Source organism: Diabrotica undecimpunctata, chromosome 3, assembly GCF_040954645.1.
Source record: "Diabrotica undecimpunctata isolate CICGRU chromosome 3, icDiaUnde3, whole genome shotgun sequence".
Lineage (NCBI taxonomy): Eukaryota > Metazoa > Arthropoda > Insecta > Coleoptera > Chrysomelidae > Diabrotica > Diabrotica undecimpunctata.
This window is the reverse complement of record NC_092805.1, coordinates 159,102,142-159,115,547: the sequence shown is the minus strand read 5'-3', so window position 1 is coordinate 159,115,547 and position 13,406 is coordinate 159,102,142. Positions and strand designations below refer to the sequence as shown.

Below are 13,406 nucleotides of genomic sequence, written 5' to 3'. Positions count from 1 at the left end.
ACTATAGTGAAAGAAGGTAACATCTCAGAATTAACAGGAGACGTGGCAGTCTTTGTCACCAACAATGACGAGGACAACAAAGCCATGGAAAAGGCCAAAGCTATGTTTCCGCAGCTACCAGGTGCTCCAGCGGAGGTGGATGAGGAGGGCGGCCTGGGAACTACGAAAGTCACGATGTCTGTTCATAAAGATGGAACGTGGATCCACAAGGAGAAGTATGGATTTAAACTTCTCCCAAACAAAAAGGAAGAACCTGTGCCGGTGAAGTTCCTGAAAACATGCAGGAAACTGGTACAGAAGATGGAGGAGCTGGGAAGAGAAAACCTGGGAATCCACACACCGGCAGCACTGGGAGTTGAGACATCGAGAAAAATTATGGAATGGGCTGTAAGAGGAAGAGATGTAACGATCACGCTCCTAGGTAAAAAAACAACAAGAAGGTGGACCAATATCAACACCAAGTCCAAAGAACAAAATGGAGTCGTAATCATCAATAAAACCAAAGAAAAATCCTTTGTGGATTTAATGACAGAGGTAAAAAACAAGCTGACAGGAAGAAAGGACATTGACATTAAAAGGATCAGACAGACTAGAGACCAAGGAATATCACTGGAGTTGGTCGGAGGACGGGAAAAGGCAGAGGAAGTGAAGAAACTTCTCTCTGATAATACATGCGTGTCGAGAGCAGTGGCAAAAGGAGGCATCGTGAAGAAAAGACTCTTAATACAGGAAATCCCACCCAATACAACAAAGGAAGAGATCCAAAAGGCCACAGAGGAAGCAGCTGGAAAAGAGCGGGTCTGTGACATTATAAAAATTTGGACCGAAACACGAGGCGCAGTAAGAGGGATGATGAGCGCCGTGATCGATGTGGATGAAGATGTTGCCGAAAAGATCTTGCAAATGAAAAGAATAAAAGTAGACTACACATCCTGCCGAGTGATAAAATCAAGGTTAGAAATACCGAGATGCTTGAGATGTCTTGCCTTTGGACACAAACAATGGCACTGCAAGGGGCAGAACAGAAGAGGATGTTGCTTCCGATGTGGCAAAGAGGGTCACATAGCGCTGGAATGCAAGGAAGAAACAACCAGATGCCTCAACTGCGACGTGAATGGGCATGTGGCAAATTCAAGAATATGCCCAAAGTTCAACCGACTGGTTGAAAATAGAAATAACTGAGGACTAGTCCCAAGAGTATGAGAGTGTAAAAGAGAGCGCGAAAGAAATCCAAGGTTTAGAAATGGCAAACAAAGAAAACATGACTCGAGAGCTGAGAGTGCTCCAAACTAATGTGGGAACGGCAAGACTAGCACATGATCTTGCTGAGACTGCCGCAGTAGAAAAGAACATCGATGTGCTGGTGACGGCGGAACCAAATCCAACAGCGGTGAAAAGGAGAGGATGGTTTGTAGATACGACCGGGAGAGCTGCTGTACGAATATACAATAGGAAACTGCGAGTGTATGAAATTAAGCCGAAAGAAGGATATGTGATTGTTCGGATGGAGGGGGTGCGACTGGTCTGCTGTTATATTTCTCCAAACGTGACGGTGGGCGAGTACGAGATGAAGATAGACGAGATCATGCAGGAAGTGGGAAACACAGGAGGAGAATACGTAGTGCTGGGAGATTTTAACGCAAAAGCAGCGGACTGGGGATCTCCCATCACCGATGCTCGCGGCAGGATACTAACTGACTGGGTGGGTGCTCTAGACCTAGTGGTTCTGAACACAGGTCTGGAACCTACGTTTGTTAGGAGAGGTACAGGTACGTACATCGACGTGACCATGGCGACACAAGAAATAGCGGCGAAAGCAGTAGGTTGGAAGGTTTTGCCAGACTACACTGGAACTGAACATCAATACATTGAGTTCTCGATAACTGGAAAGGGGACCACTAACACGGTCCGTGCATCCGGGACGTCGATGGGCAGATGCGGCGATGGGAATGACTGGAAAGTATACGAGGAACTAATTAAATGGAGAGTGAGCATAATGCAGGGTCAATCACCGACAGTGGAAAGCCTGGAGAGAGTCATTAAAGAAGCGATGGAGGGAAGCAAGATTGGTCGCCAAGATGTCAACAGGATGCCATATTGGTGGAATGCGGACATCGAGGCACTAAGAAATGTGTGTATAGCGATGAGAAGAAGGTTAACAAGAGCAAGAGGTAGAGCAGGAATCAACCCTGAGATCATCGAGGAGATCGAGGAAGAGTACCGCGCAAGGAAGAGGGAACTGTACAGGAAAATCCGTACAGAAAAAAGAAGGCACTGGAAAGAGTTGTGTGAACAGCTGGATGAGGACATCTGGGGTCAGGGGTACAAGATCGTCATGAAGAAGTTCCATGCGTATTCTCCTTACGAAATGCCTATGGATAAGAAGCTTGAGGTAACAAGAGAGCTCTTTCCGGACGGCAGATGTCATGGTGTATGGAGGGATGAAGGAGCTGAGCGAGCTGTACCCTTTACCATGGATGAACTTATCGAGGCATTGGGTTCACTGAAGACTCGTAGGTCCCCAGGACTAGATCAGATACCACCTGAGGCGGTGAAGGGTCTAGGACGGGTGGAACCTGCGTGGCTTCTGGAACATATGAATGCACTGCTGGAAGCACAAACTTTTCCTGAGCCTTGGAGGACATCGAGGTTAATACTGCTTCCCAAAGCTAGGGAAAAGTATCGCCCCATCTGTCTGCTTCCATGCATCAGTAAGCTGTATGAAAGGATGCTGCGAGTACGCATAGACGACATGATTGAGAGGTCAGGTGGTTTATCAAGGAGGCAATTTGGTTTTTGTAAAGGGAAAAGCACGATTGATGCAATCATGAGTGTACTCGAAGCATTGCGCAACAGAGGGGATGAACATCGCTGGGCGGCTCTGCTGTTGTTTGATGTTAAGAATGCATTCAATACGTTGCAGTGGAACGAGGTAATGAAGGCAATGGAGGAGAGAGAATGTCCTGGTTTCCTGATGAATGTGGTGGCGGAGTATCTGTCCGAAAGAAGGATTATGGTGGAAAAGGGCACGATCGTGGACGTGACGGCCGGGGTACCCCAGGGATCTGTCTTGGGCCCGACGCTATGGAATCTGGCATATGACGGGGTTATGCACTGTGAATACGGAGAGGGTACAACCCCCTTCGCATTCGCGGATGACCTCGCTGTACTGGTAGTGGCTCGGGATGAGCCAGATCTCAAATACCGGGTTAGAAACGCAGGCGGCGTCGTAAAGAAATGGATGACGCAGCACGGACTGAAACTTGCGACAGAGAAAACCGAAGCCATCATTCTGAAGGGGACAAGGAATAGGCAAAATATTGAATTAAAATGTGCGGGAGCATGTCTAACACCTAAGAAACATGTAAAGTATCTAGGAGTGACATTGCACCAGAATGGAAAATGGGGAGAGCACGTGCGGGAGGTGGTCCGGAAGGCTGCGAATAGTACGGCTGCGTTGGGGAGGGTGATGCCGAACATTGGAGGACCCAAATCCGAAAGGAGGAGGGTCTTACACGGTGTTGTACAATCGATCGTCCTCTACGCGGCACCAGTCTGGAGCGAGGCCGTAGAGATAACTGCCTGTAGGAGTCTCATGACACGAGTAGACAGAACAAGTCTGTTGCGAGTGGCATGCGCCTACAGGACTGTGTCTGCGGCAGCCTTATGGACCATCACTGGATGTGTTCCGTTGCATGTTTTGGCGGTAGAAAGAAAAGAGCTGTATGAGAGAAGAGGTCCAAACCTTACTGTGGCCGAGAAAAGACAGGAAAGGGAAAGGTCAGTTGAAAGATGGCAAGAAGAATGGAACAACACGGAAGATGTGGCACAGTGGACGAAAATGCTGATCCCAAACATAAGAGATTGGGTGGACTGTGGCCACAGGCGACTGGATTATTTCCTGACGCAGGTGCTCACAGGACACGGGTGTTTTAGGGCCTACCTCTATAGGATCGGAAAGGCTGATACAGATGAATGCCTATACTGTGGATACTCGGACACTGTGACACATACGATGTTAGATTGCAGCAGATGGATAGTGGAAAGGAACAGAATGGAGAGAGAGACAGGTGTGAATTTTGTTACAGTGAGAGAAATGATTGAGAGAATGATTGAAAATAAATTAGTTTGGACTAATATACACAGCTATATCCGTGCAGTAATCAAGAAAAAGGAAGAGGAAGAAAGACTGCTAAACCAACGCTAAAGGTAAGAGTGAATGATGCTGAAAGGTGAAGCTAGAAAAGTGGGTTACACTGTGTGAGTTGGAATGCGTGAGTCAGACTGTGGGGAAGGAGGAAATGCCCATCTGGAAATAATGCCGAACTAGGAGCGATGAGTGTCTTCTACGCGCTACCTGGAACGAGACAGGGAACCTCCTTGCTGATGAATAGAGTGTGGATGTGTATGAATGGAGAATGAATGAATAAAGGTAGTGATTCGGAAGTGATGCCGGCCTTACAGCGGCCATTCCGCTTCCGGATCGCTGGATGACAGAGGAGGGTCTGGTTTAGCAGGTAGGCGTTCGGCGTAGACTCGGCGACGAGAGGGCATTTTAAAGTACCTCGGGAACTATCGCCGGGAGTACGAAGAACGAATCCTGCACTAAAGTTAGTCAGGCGGCGCCCTGGACTAAGATGTCTTTTGAAGATTCCAGACCCCCCCTCTATAAAGACGAAAAAAAAAAAAAAAAAAGGATTCTTGGGCCAGTTGGGAGCTATAAGCCGGCTAGGCTTCACATAGTGGGGCCATCCAAAAGTCTTACAGCCCAACTCCTTCTAGACCATAAAAGGTGCTCTCTGGTGGTCAGTATGCTACCGGCTACTATAGACTTAGGCGGCACCTTCATCTGCTTGGATTGGCAGATAGCCCACGGTGCCGTCTTTGTAACGAGAAGGAGGAAACCTCCTCACATGTCCTCTGGATATGCCCGGCACTAGCCTACCAGAGGTAGCAGATCCTGAAATCGATCTTTATGCAACCGAGCCAAATGAGGGAGTTATCCTTAAAAGATTAATGGCCTTTTGTGAGGTCACAAGTCTACTAAAGGATTAGACGTTCAGAATGGCAAGAAGGACTCAGACTTTAAGCACCTACTGATTTTTGTTTGTTTTTTTGTATTTAGTGCCATTCCATATCTCTTACTGCGTAGAACGATCAACCAAAATTGACAGCCCTTCTCGGCTGTCCGCAAAGAGCAATAAATACAAAAGAGAGGAAAAACAATTTTTTTTATTCAATTTTTTTAATAACTTTTATTGAACCTAGGAGCTTCATAATTTGCCTAGAAAATCGTTACAATATAATAAAGTAGTTTACCAAACTTTATTAAAATCGATTTAATAGATTTTGCGTAATTATTTAACAAGCCAAATTTTTTTTAATTAGATTTCTTTTAAATATTGCACAACAAAAACTAAACCATATAGAAATTTGCAAATTTCTTTCCACATAAAAGAGCACTTGACGTATCCAACGCACTTTATAAAATGAGATGCGTATCAAAGGAGAGACGAAAAAAGTATAAATAAGAAAAATCAAGTGGACATATTAAGAAATAAACACTTTTACTTATTAAATTAAGATTGGGTTAAATTACTGAATGAGATGGAGGCTAAAATATTATTTCTGCTTCAGCAGCGGATAAAACGGATCTTCACACATTAATTTCAAATGGGAAAGTGAATAGAACAAAGAAGATAATCCTATTTATAGAAAAATATTTCAATAGATAAAGATACCGATAGTTATCATTCTTCTTCTTAGAGTGCCGTCTCCCTACGGAGGTTGGCAATCATAATAGCTATTTTCATTTTTGAGCTTGCTGCTCTAAACAAATCAATCAATCTGCATTGATACCAATCGCGTAGATTCTTCAACCATGAGTTCTGCTTTCGGCCAACAAATCTTCTTCCTTGAATCTTTCTCTGTATGATGAGTCTCAAAATTTCATATTTTGGTCCTCTCATCACGTGGCCTAGATATTCCTATACAGGCCTATACAAATGGACAAACAAACACTTTAAAATAATTTAAGGAAGGCTACATTACTTGAAGAAACCGGAGACAGAATGGCTCCTGATCTAACGGAAATGTTGGGGTGACATGTGACAAATGACAACTTGGATGAGCAGTCACAATCATAGATATGTGATCTGCACCTTTTACAATTCTATGAAACTAAGTATTGACCAAAAGTCCAACTGACACTACTATAGGAGGTCACTGATGAAATATAAAATTATATAGAATATTTTTTAAGTAGATTGAATAATCCAGATCTCACACTCAAACATGTCTGTAATAATTAAGGTGTTAGTTTGAGAGCAACTGAAATAGACGAAAAGTAAGAATGCAAGAAGCGGACTAAACAATATGTTAAACAGTGGGTGGTTGACTACAATAAAATGGTCTACCAAGCACTATCTGTAATGTAGAAAGAAAGAGATCTGACTATGTAATTAAAATACTAATAATTGAAAATCAAAATGGAAAGCAAAGTATATAAATGGGGTGTAATCCAAGTAGTTCAGTTGAACCCACAGTCAATGGTATAACTATAAATCGAGCTGGGTCCCCTACGAGGTGAAGCTGTTATAAAGTTTTTAAAAAAAAAAAAGTAAAAAAAAAAAGTAAAAAAAAAAAAAAAAAAGTTTCTTGGCTTATTTCAGATGCCCCCCTGAAGATGATCTAGGGATCGAAAGTACTTGGGCAAGATTTAATTAAACTGTGCTCGATATATGCCTTTTATCTGATCAAATATTCTATTTTTGTCTAAGTATCTCTCAGAATTTTAGTGATCAGAAACGACCATGAAAGTGGAAGATAGCAAAATTTATTAACTTTTTATTTACTAATTTAAATCAAAACATTACAACGTTAGACATAAACTACCAGACCTCTCGTTTTTTATTAATTTAGAAACATATTGTTTAGTTCAATCAGATCAGACTATTTTTTCAATATTATTCAATCAATTATTTGTCAATATATTTGAGCGGCTAGACGGTTGATTAGCCACAGCTAATAATAACTGCACAATATTACTAGCGTTTATCCTATCTCCGAGTTAAATTGATTTGTTACTTTGTAGTTGATTTATTTCGAGTTTTATTGACCTCTTTAAATTTTTGGTAGAGAAGATTTGGGGGCCGACCCTAAGGTGTCAACGTTCTAATATGATTGTTAAATAGTAAATAGTTAATGAAATATTAATCGATATTAATTTAATATTATAATCGATTCGGGTCCTTTAACCCTTCACCTATTTTAGATAGACAAAACTTTCCTATATATTGTCTTCCTAGACCTGAATAAATTATTGTTCAATTGTTTGATTTTTAATAATAAAAAATTAACAAAAATCAATTAAATATGTATGTTTAACTATCTACATGGTGGATTTTACGCTTCCAAAAAAGCTGAAGCTGTTTTCAATTAAAGATCTTTTTGTGTAGGTGATCATGGGCTAGGTATTACAGTTTCTGGTGTGACTTAGCTGTGTCCAATACTTTTCTTTATTCTTTTCTCTCTTTTATTGTCCTTATTGTATTTCTAATTTTCATACTCCGTAAGTCTTTTTTCACTTGTCTTCATCTCAATTTAGGTCTGCCTCTGGTTTTGCTCTTCTTTCCTCTCATTATGTGAGCATATTATCTATTCTCTGTGCTTTTATTCCTCTAACTATTTCCTCTTAACCCATCCATTCTTGTATTTTGTGATTCATCCATTGTCTTGCATACTCTTCGTTTTCCCTCTTTGATCCCAGTATTTCTCTCCTCAAAAAAATTTCTAGTTGCTCTTCTTCTCTTGCTGTTAATATAAATGACTCTGCTGCATACATATACTACTATTAGTCTTATGGTCGTTTAGTAGATTTTCATTTTTATGTTTCGGCTTATGTTTTTATCTCTAACCATGATCTAACTAAATGATTGTGTCATTGGTTCCCCCTTTTCTCGCTTACGTTTCTCTCAGTTTGTCTTTGTATTATATTTCTTGGAAGCTTTTTTCTAATGCCATTTTATCTGATGCTACTGTGGTTATATAGTCTTTTTATCCTATTATTTGTACTGCATTATCGTTTATAGTTCCTGCGTTTTTATTATTTTTTCTAGTGATAGAATAAATAGTACCGTTGAGAGCGCATCTCCTTGTCTTACTCCATTTTTTATTTTTATTATTTCTGATCTTTTTTTCCCGTGTCTATTGTTGCTTGGGAATCTCACATTGTAATTTCTATTATTCTTATAATTTTATTTGGTATTTTGCCGTCTTGTAAGTCTTGGATCATTTTTCTTCTGTTTAGTTTGTCAAACACCTGTTTAAAGTCTAGAAAAAGTATATGTATTTCTCCATCATACTCGTATGTTTTCTATATCACTTGTTTTAGTATATTTATAGCGTATATTGTGAATCTTCCTTTTCTTAAACCGTACTGGTAATCTCCTATGCTTTGTTTTGCGTATATTTTTAGTCTGTCTCATTAGTCATTATTTTCTCATTAGTCATCTTTAGTCATTATTTTTATATGTTACATTCAGTAACTAATTTCTTGGTAGTTTTCACATATACTATGGTCTCCTTGTTTTGAGATTGTTACTATAAGTTCTTTCTTCCAGTTCGGACATTATTTCCTTCTTCTTCTTCTTTTGGCATCATAACCCTGGATGGGTCTTTGCCTGTCTGGCTATGTCCTTCCATTCAGATCTCTCTTGTGCCCTTCTTCTCCATTGTCTTATGTTCATTGTTTTCAGGTCATCTTCCACGTCATCCAACCATCTCGTTCTGGGCCTTCCTTTTTTTCGCCTTCCTATGGACTTCCATTGTAACATTTTCTTTGTTGTTTTTGCATCGTTTTGTCTCTGCACATGTCCCAGCCATGACAGTCTTTGACTTTTCACAAATCTTACAATGTCATAACCTTCATTTAACTCATTAACCTCGTCGTTTCTCCTGATTCTCCATGTGCCATCTTCCTCTTGTACCGGGCCATATACTTTCCTCAGTATTTTTCTCTCGAATGTCCTGAGTTGGGCTTCATCTTTTTTCGTCATTACCCAAGTTTCATATCCATAGGTTACTACGGGTCTAATCAGTGTTCTGTAGATAGTCATTTTGGTTCTTTTGTCTAATAATTTCGATGTCATCAATCTTTTATTAGCATAGTATGTACGATTCCCGCTGGAAATACGTGCATTAATTTCGCTACTTACGGAGTTATTCTGATTGATTTCTGTGCCGAGATATGTAAAGGCATCCACTTGTTCGATAGTATAGTTGTCTATTGTGATATTATTTTCATTGTCAGTTATTCTTTTGACTGTCATATACTTCGTTTTTGCTTCGTTTATTTTGAGACCTCTTTTTCTTGCTTCAGGATCAATTTGTTTGAACACTTCCATTAGTCGTGGCTTATTCCTACTAATGATGGCTACATCGTCTGCATATGCAGTAATTTGTACTGATTTGGTGTTTATATGGCCGGTTATATTGGTTTTTCTGATGACTGCCTCAAGAACTAGGTTGAATAGCATGGTTGATAGGGCATCTCGCTGTCTTACTCACATGTTGATGTTAAAAAAGGGAGTCAGTTCTCCATCTACTCTGACTGCGGCTTTTGAACCCTGCAATGTCATTTTTATGAGGATGATGTATTTCTTAGGTATACCTAGATTACAAAGGTCTTCCAGCATTTTGTCTCTTTTCACACTATCAAAAGCTTGTTTAAAGTCTATATACATATTATATAGGTCTATGTCGTATTCATAAGCTTTTTCTTGTATCGTTCTTAGTATGAATATGTTATCTGTAGTGGCTCTATTTGGTCTGAATCCATTTTGATAATCACCAATTATATTTTCGGAGTATTCTAATAATCTATTGTAGATTATACCAGAAAGAATTTTGTATATTACATTTAGCAATGTAATTGGCCTATAATTCTGGCATTCCCTCTTATCTCCTTTTTTATATATTGGCTGTATGAGGCCAACTGTCCATTCCTCTGGCATTTGCTCCTTCGTCCATATTAATGTTATTAGGTAATAAATTCTTTCCCAGAGTTCGGATCCTCCATGCTTTAATAATTCTGCCGAAATTCCGTCCGTTCCTGGTGCTTTATTATTATTTTTTTTCCATTATTTCCTTACTTCATATATTCTGTATTAGTTTTTTCCGTTGTTAGTTTGCATATTTTATCTTTCACTTCTGTAGAGGTCAATTCTTCTTCTTTGTTATCTTCTTCCGTGTTGAGTATTGTTTGTTTTTCTTCTTTTCTATCCATTTCTTTATATATTTCTTCGAAATAAGTTTGCCATTTTTCTGCTTATATAGCTGCATTAGCTGTCCGTTTTCGGTTTTCTAGTTTTATGTATTAGTACAATATTTTTGAGTTGTATTTTTTATTTTCTGTTTCTATCTCGTTCATAATTTCTTCTACGTTTTGATTTTTTTTTTTCGATTTAAACAATTTCTTTGTTTTTTGCCTTTGATCTTTGTATTTTTCTCGTTCCACTTCTTTGCTTGTGCTTAACCATTTCAATATTGTTTTATTTTTTTCTTCCACTGCTAATTTGCACTCATTGAAAAAACCAATTTTTTTTTCATTTTGCATTTTACCAACCACTTTCTCTGCTGCTTTTTTATTTCTTGTTTGATTTGTTCCACTGTTTTATATTTCTTTGAACTGCATTTCTGCATTTACAAATCTTCTGTCTTACTTATTTTTCTTTCAATTTATCTACGTCCCATCTTTTCTGTGCTTTTCGTCTTTTATTCTTCGTTGTTCTTATTTTATATTTTGTAATCACTAGTATGTTATTCATAGAACTGTTGTTTTGTCATCACTGCATGGACATTTATTATGGACAACTTGTACGGTTCGCTGTTTGCTTCCATGTAAAATATTCTTTCAATTCTTCCATAACTTTATGTCTTTTTTCCCCTATCATCATAAAAGCCGGCCTTCCATATCCCTGTTTTTCGTCGTCAGCATACCATACTGTATAATTTTCCATTTCAACTTTTCCATTTTTCTCCATGTGGGTCCTTAATTTCTTCAATATCTTTCTTGTATTGTTATAACGTGTAACGAAATATGTTGCATACCTTAGGGTAAGATCATGGGGGTAGAAATAGGGGGCAGAAGCTATGGGGCGAAGATAGGGCAAGCAAAACAATCGTTACTATGCAAACGGCACTCAGGGGGTTGCTGGAGAGCTAGGGTCGTGGGTAAGTTGAAATAAATGGGTTGGATTGGGGAAACTACAAAAGTATGAAACAAAGGGGTTACTTACATAAATCTCCTGGACAACTGAACAATTAAGACAACAAGAAACTGCTTCTAGCTATTTTACAGGAAAGGACGCCGCTTCGAAGACTACTAAACTTGCTGGATTTAGGAAAAATATCCTAAAATAAAAAAATACATAAAGGGTTAGGAGATTTCTAAAATATATAAAAAAATGGACCAGAGAAACAAATCAAAACGTTTGTTTTTGTCTCATACAAACAGTTATCAACACATAAATGGCATAAAAAATATACTATATAAATAGTTGCCAAATACAGAATAAAAAAACTTACATGTGTTCATTTACAAACTCCAGGTGTTGGAGATACTACAAAAACATACAAATGTTACCGCACAGAGATTAACCTTTTTTTTAAACAAACAAAACAAATAAATATCGAAAAAAATAAAGCTAGCTGTCATATGTTAACATTAAATTAAAAAAAAAATTAAAATGACAGCTAAGTTAAACCATAAAATTTACAATTTATTTAATATTACAATTCCTTTAAATTTTAATGAAAGCAATTATTAATAATTATCAAAAAAAGTCTGTCTTTACTTTAAAATTTAAAATGTTAATTATTACCTTAATTTCACTTGTTTCACTTAACTCAAAAAAAAAACTTGCTACTATCTCTGGGATTGGAGCTGCAAAGGACAAAACTCTCAACTTGAACAAAAGGAAACCATTTCCATACGTAGGCAGGAACGATTGAAACAGGAACTTGGTGGAGGAAATCAAGCTGACGACGGGGACATCCTATATAGTCATTTTACAAAATTTCTTCAGTGCCGGTGCACAAATCTTATGGTGATTACTCTGTTTTAAACTGACATTATGCAAAGAGTATTATCACTTAACCGGTCTTACATAACACACATAACACAAAAAAATTGAATCGACTCGCGATTCAAAATCGCCCAAACATCTATCTACTCTGAAGTTTCTTGCTTGACTCCATTCTCGCACGTCTGCCCTGCTTGGAACTCAAATGTCGACTCCTCTTTGCGTTAAATTTTACAAATTCCACGCCATAAAATAACTCTTCCCCTTGTGTTTACAAGACCTAAAAAAACAAATATCCCTCGAACCCTCGTTTTAAGCGACAAAAAAAACCTTTTAAATATTCCAGTTTATTGCTTTTTAACGACCAAAGACAAATAAAATCTCTTTTTTATAGTAGGGGGCATTATGAAATATAATCCTCTAGGCGACAAAAAACTTGTCGAAATAGATATAACATAATTCAAATTAACAAAATAGTATGTAGTTTTTAAACCGGAGTTCTACCTGACTTTGAAAGTACACATAGACAAAAAATATATCCAGCGTTATTTACGCATTAAGGATTTTCGTAAAAGACAAAAACAGATTTTATGACAATCTTTATGCATACTGACGAGATAAACGAACAGGGACGTATTTTAAAATTTAAAACGCTACAAACGGTGTTACTAGTTCTTTCATTTTCCTGTTTACAGCAACGTCCTCGCGTTCCATGTTCCAATGTTTCTTTAATTCTCTTCCTTTTTTTGTATTTTTCTCATTATTCTGAATATATCTTGACTTATTTCCCTCTTCTTTGCATTGTCTATTTTCTTTTCATCCATCCATTCTTCTTTTTTAGTTCTTTGGAGCATTTTCAATTTCTTTGAGTTTATTTTCTTTTACATTCATCTACAAGATACATTTCAGCATCTTGTCGTCTATTTCTAATTTCTGGTATTCGATTTTTTACTTTTACTCCTTTTCCTATTTCTTGTTTTACTATGTCTCTGAGTCTCTTGTATATTTGAGTTTACCTTTTTCTTGCAGTATTTTCTGTTTATTTTGCCAGCTCTTCGTTTCTATTATACATTTATTGTATCCTATCTTAAACACACTTTTAAATCCTTTCTCTTTTGTCATCATTATGTATGAGATGAAAATTGTTACACAGAAATAGGAAATTCAGAAAAACCAACAAGAGAAATCACTTAAAATGGTACAGTATAGACAGACACAATATTCATGAAAGAAGGAATAAGTGATCAAGGCGATAAGGAAGCTTAGAATAAAAATATTCAGAAAGATCTGCAAATCAGTGATGCAAGGTATTTCTTGGATATT

General features: G+C 38.1%; 1 protein-coding gene across 1 annotated transcript in view; it reads left to right on the top strand.

Annotated features, from left to right (window-relative positions):
* Positions 1 to 1,243: 1,243 nt before the first annotated feature.
* The window catches only part of LOC140436113 (uncharacterized), a 28,010-nt gene continuing 15,847 nt past the window's right edge, over positions 1,244 to 13,406 (top strand). Inside the window, exon 1 of the mRNA XM_072524819.1 lies at positions 1,244 to 1,960. Coding sequence (XP_072380920.1) covers positions 1,244 to 1,960 — 717 coding nt within the window. The remainder of the gene's footprint in view (positions 1,961 to 13,406) is intronic.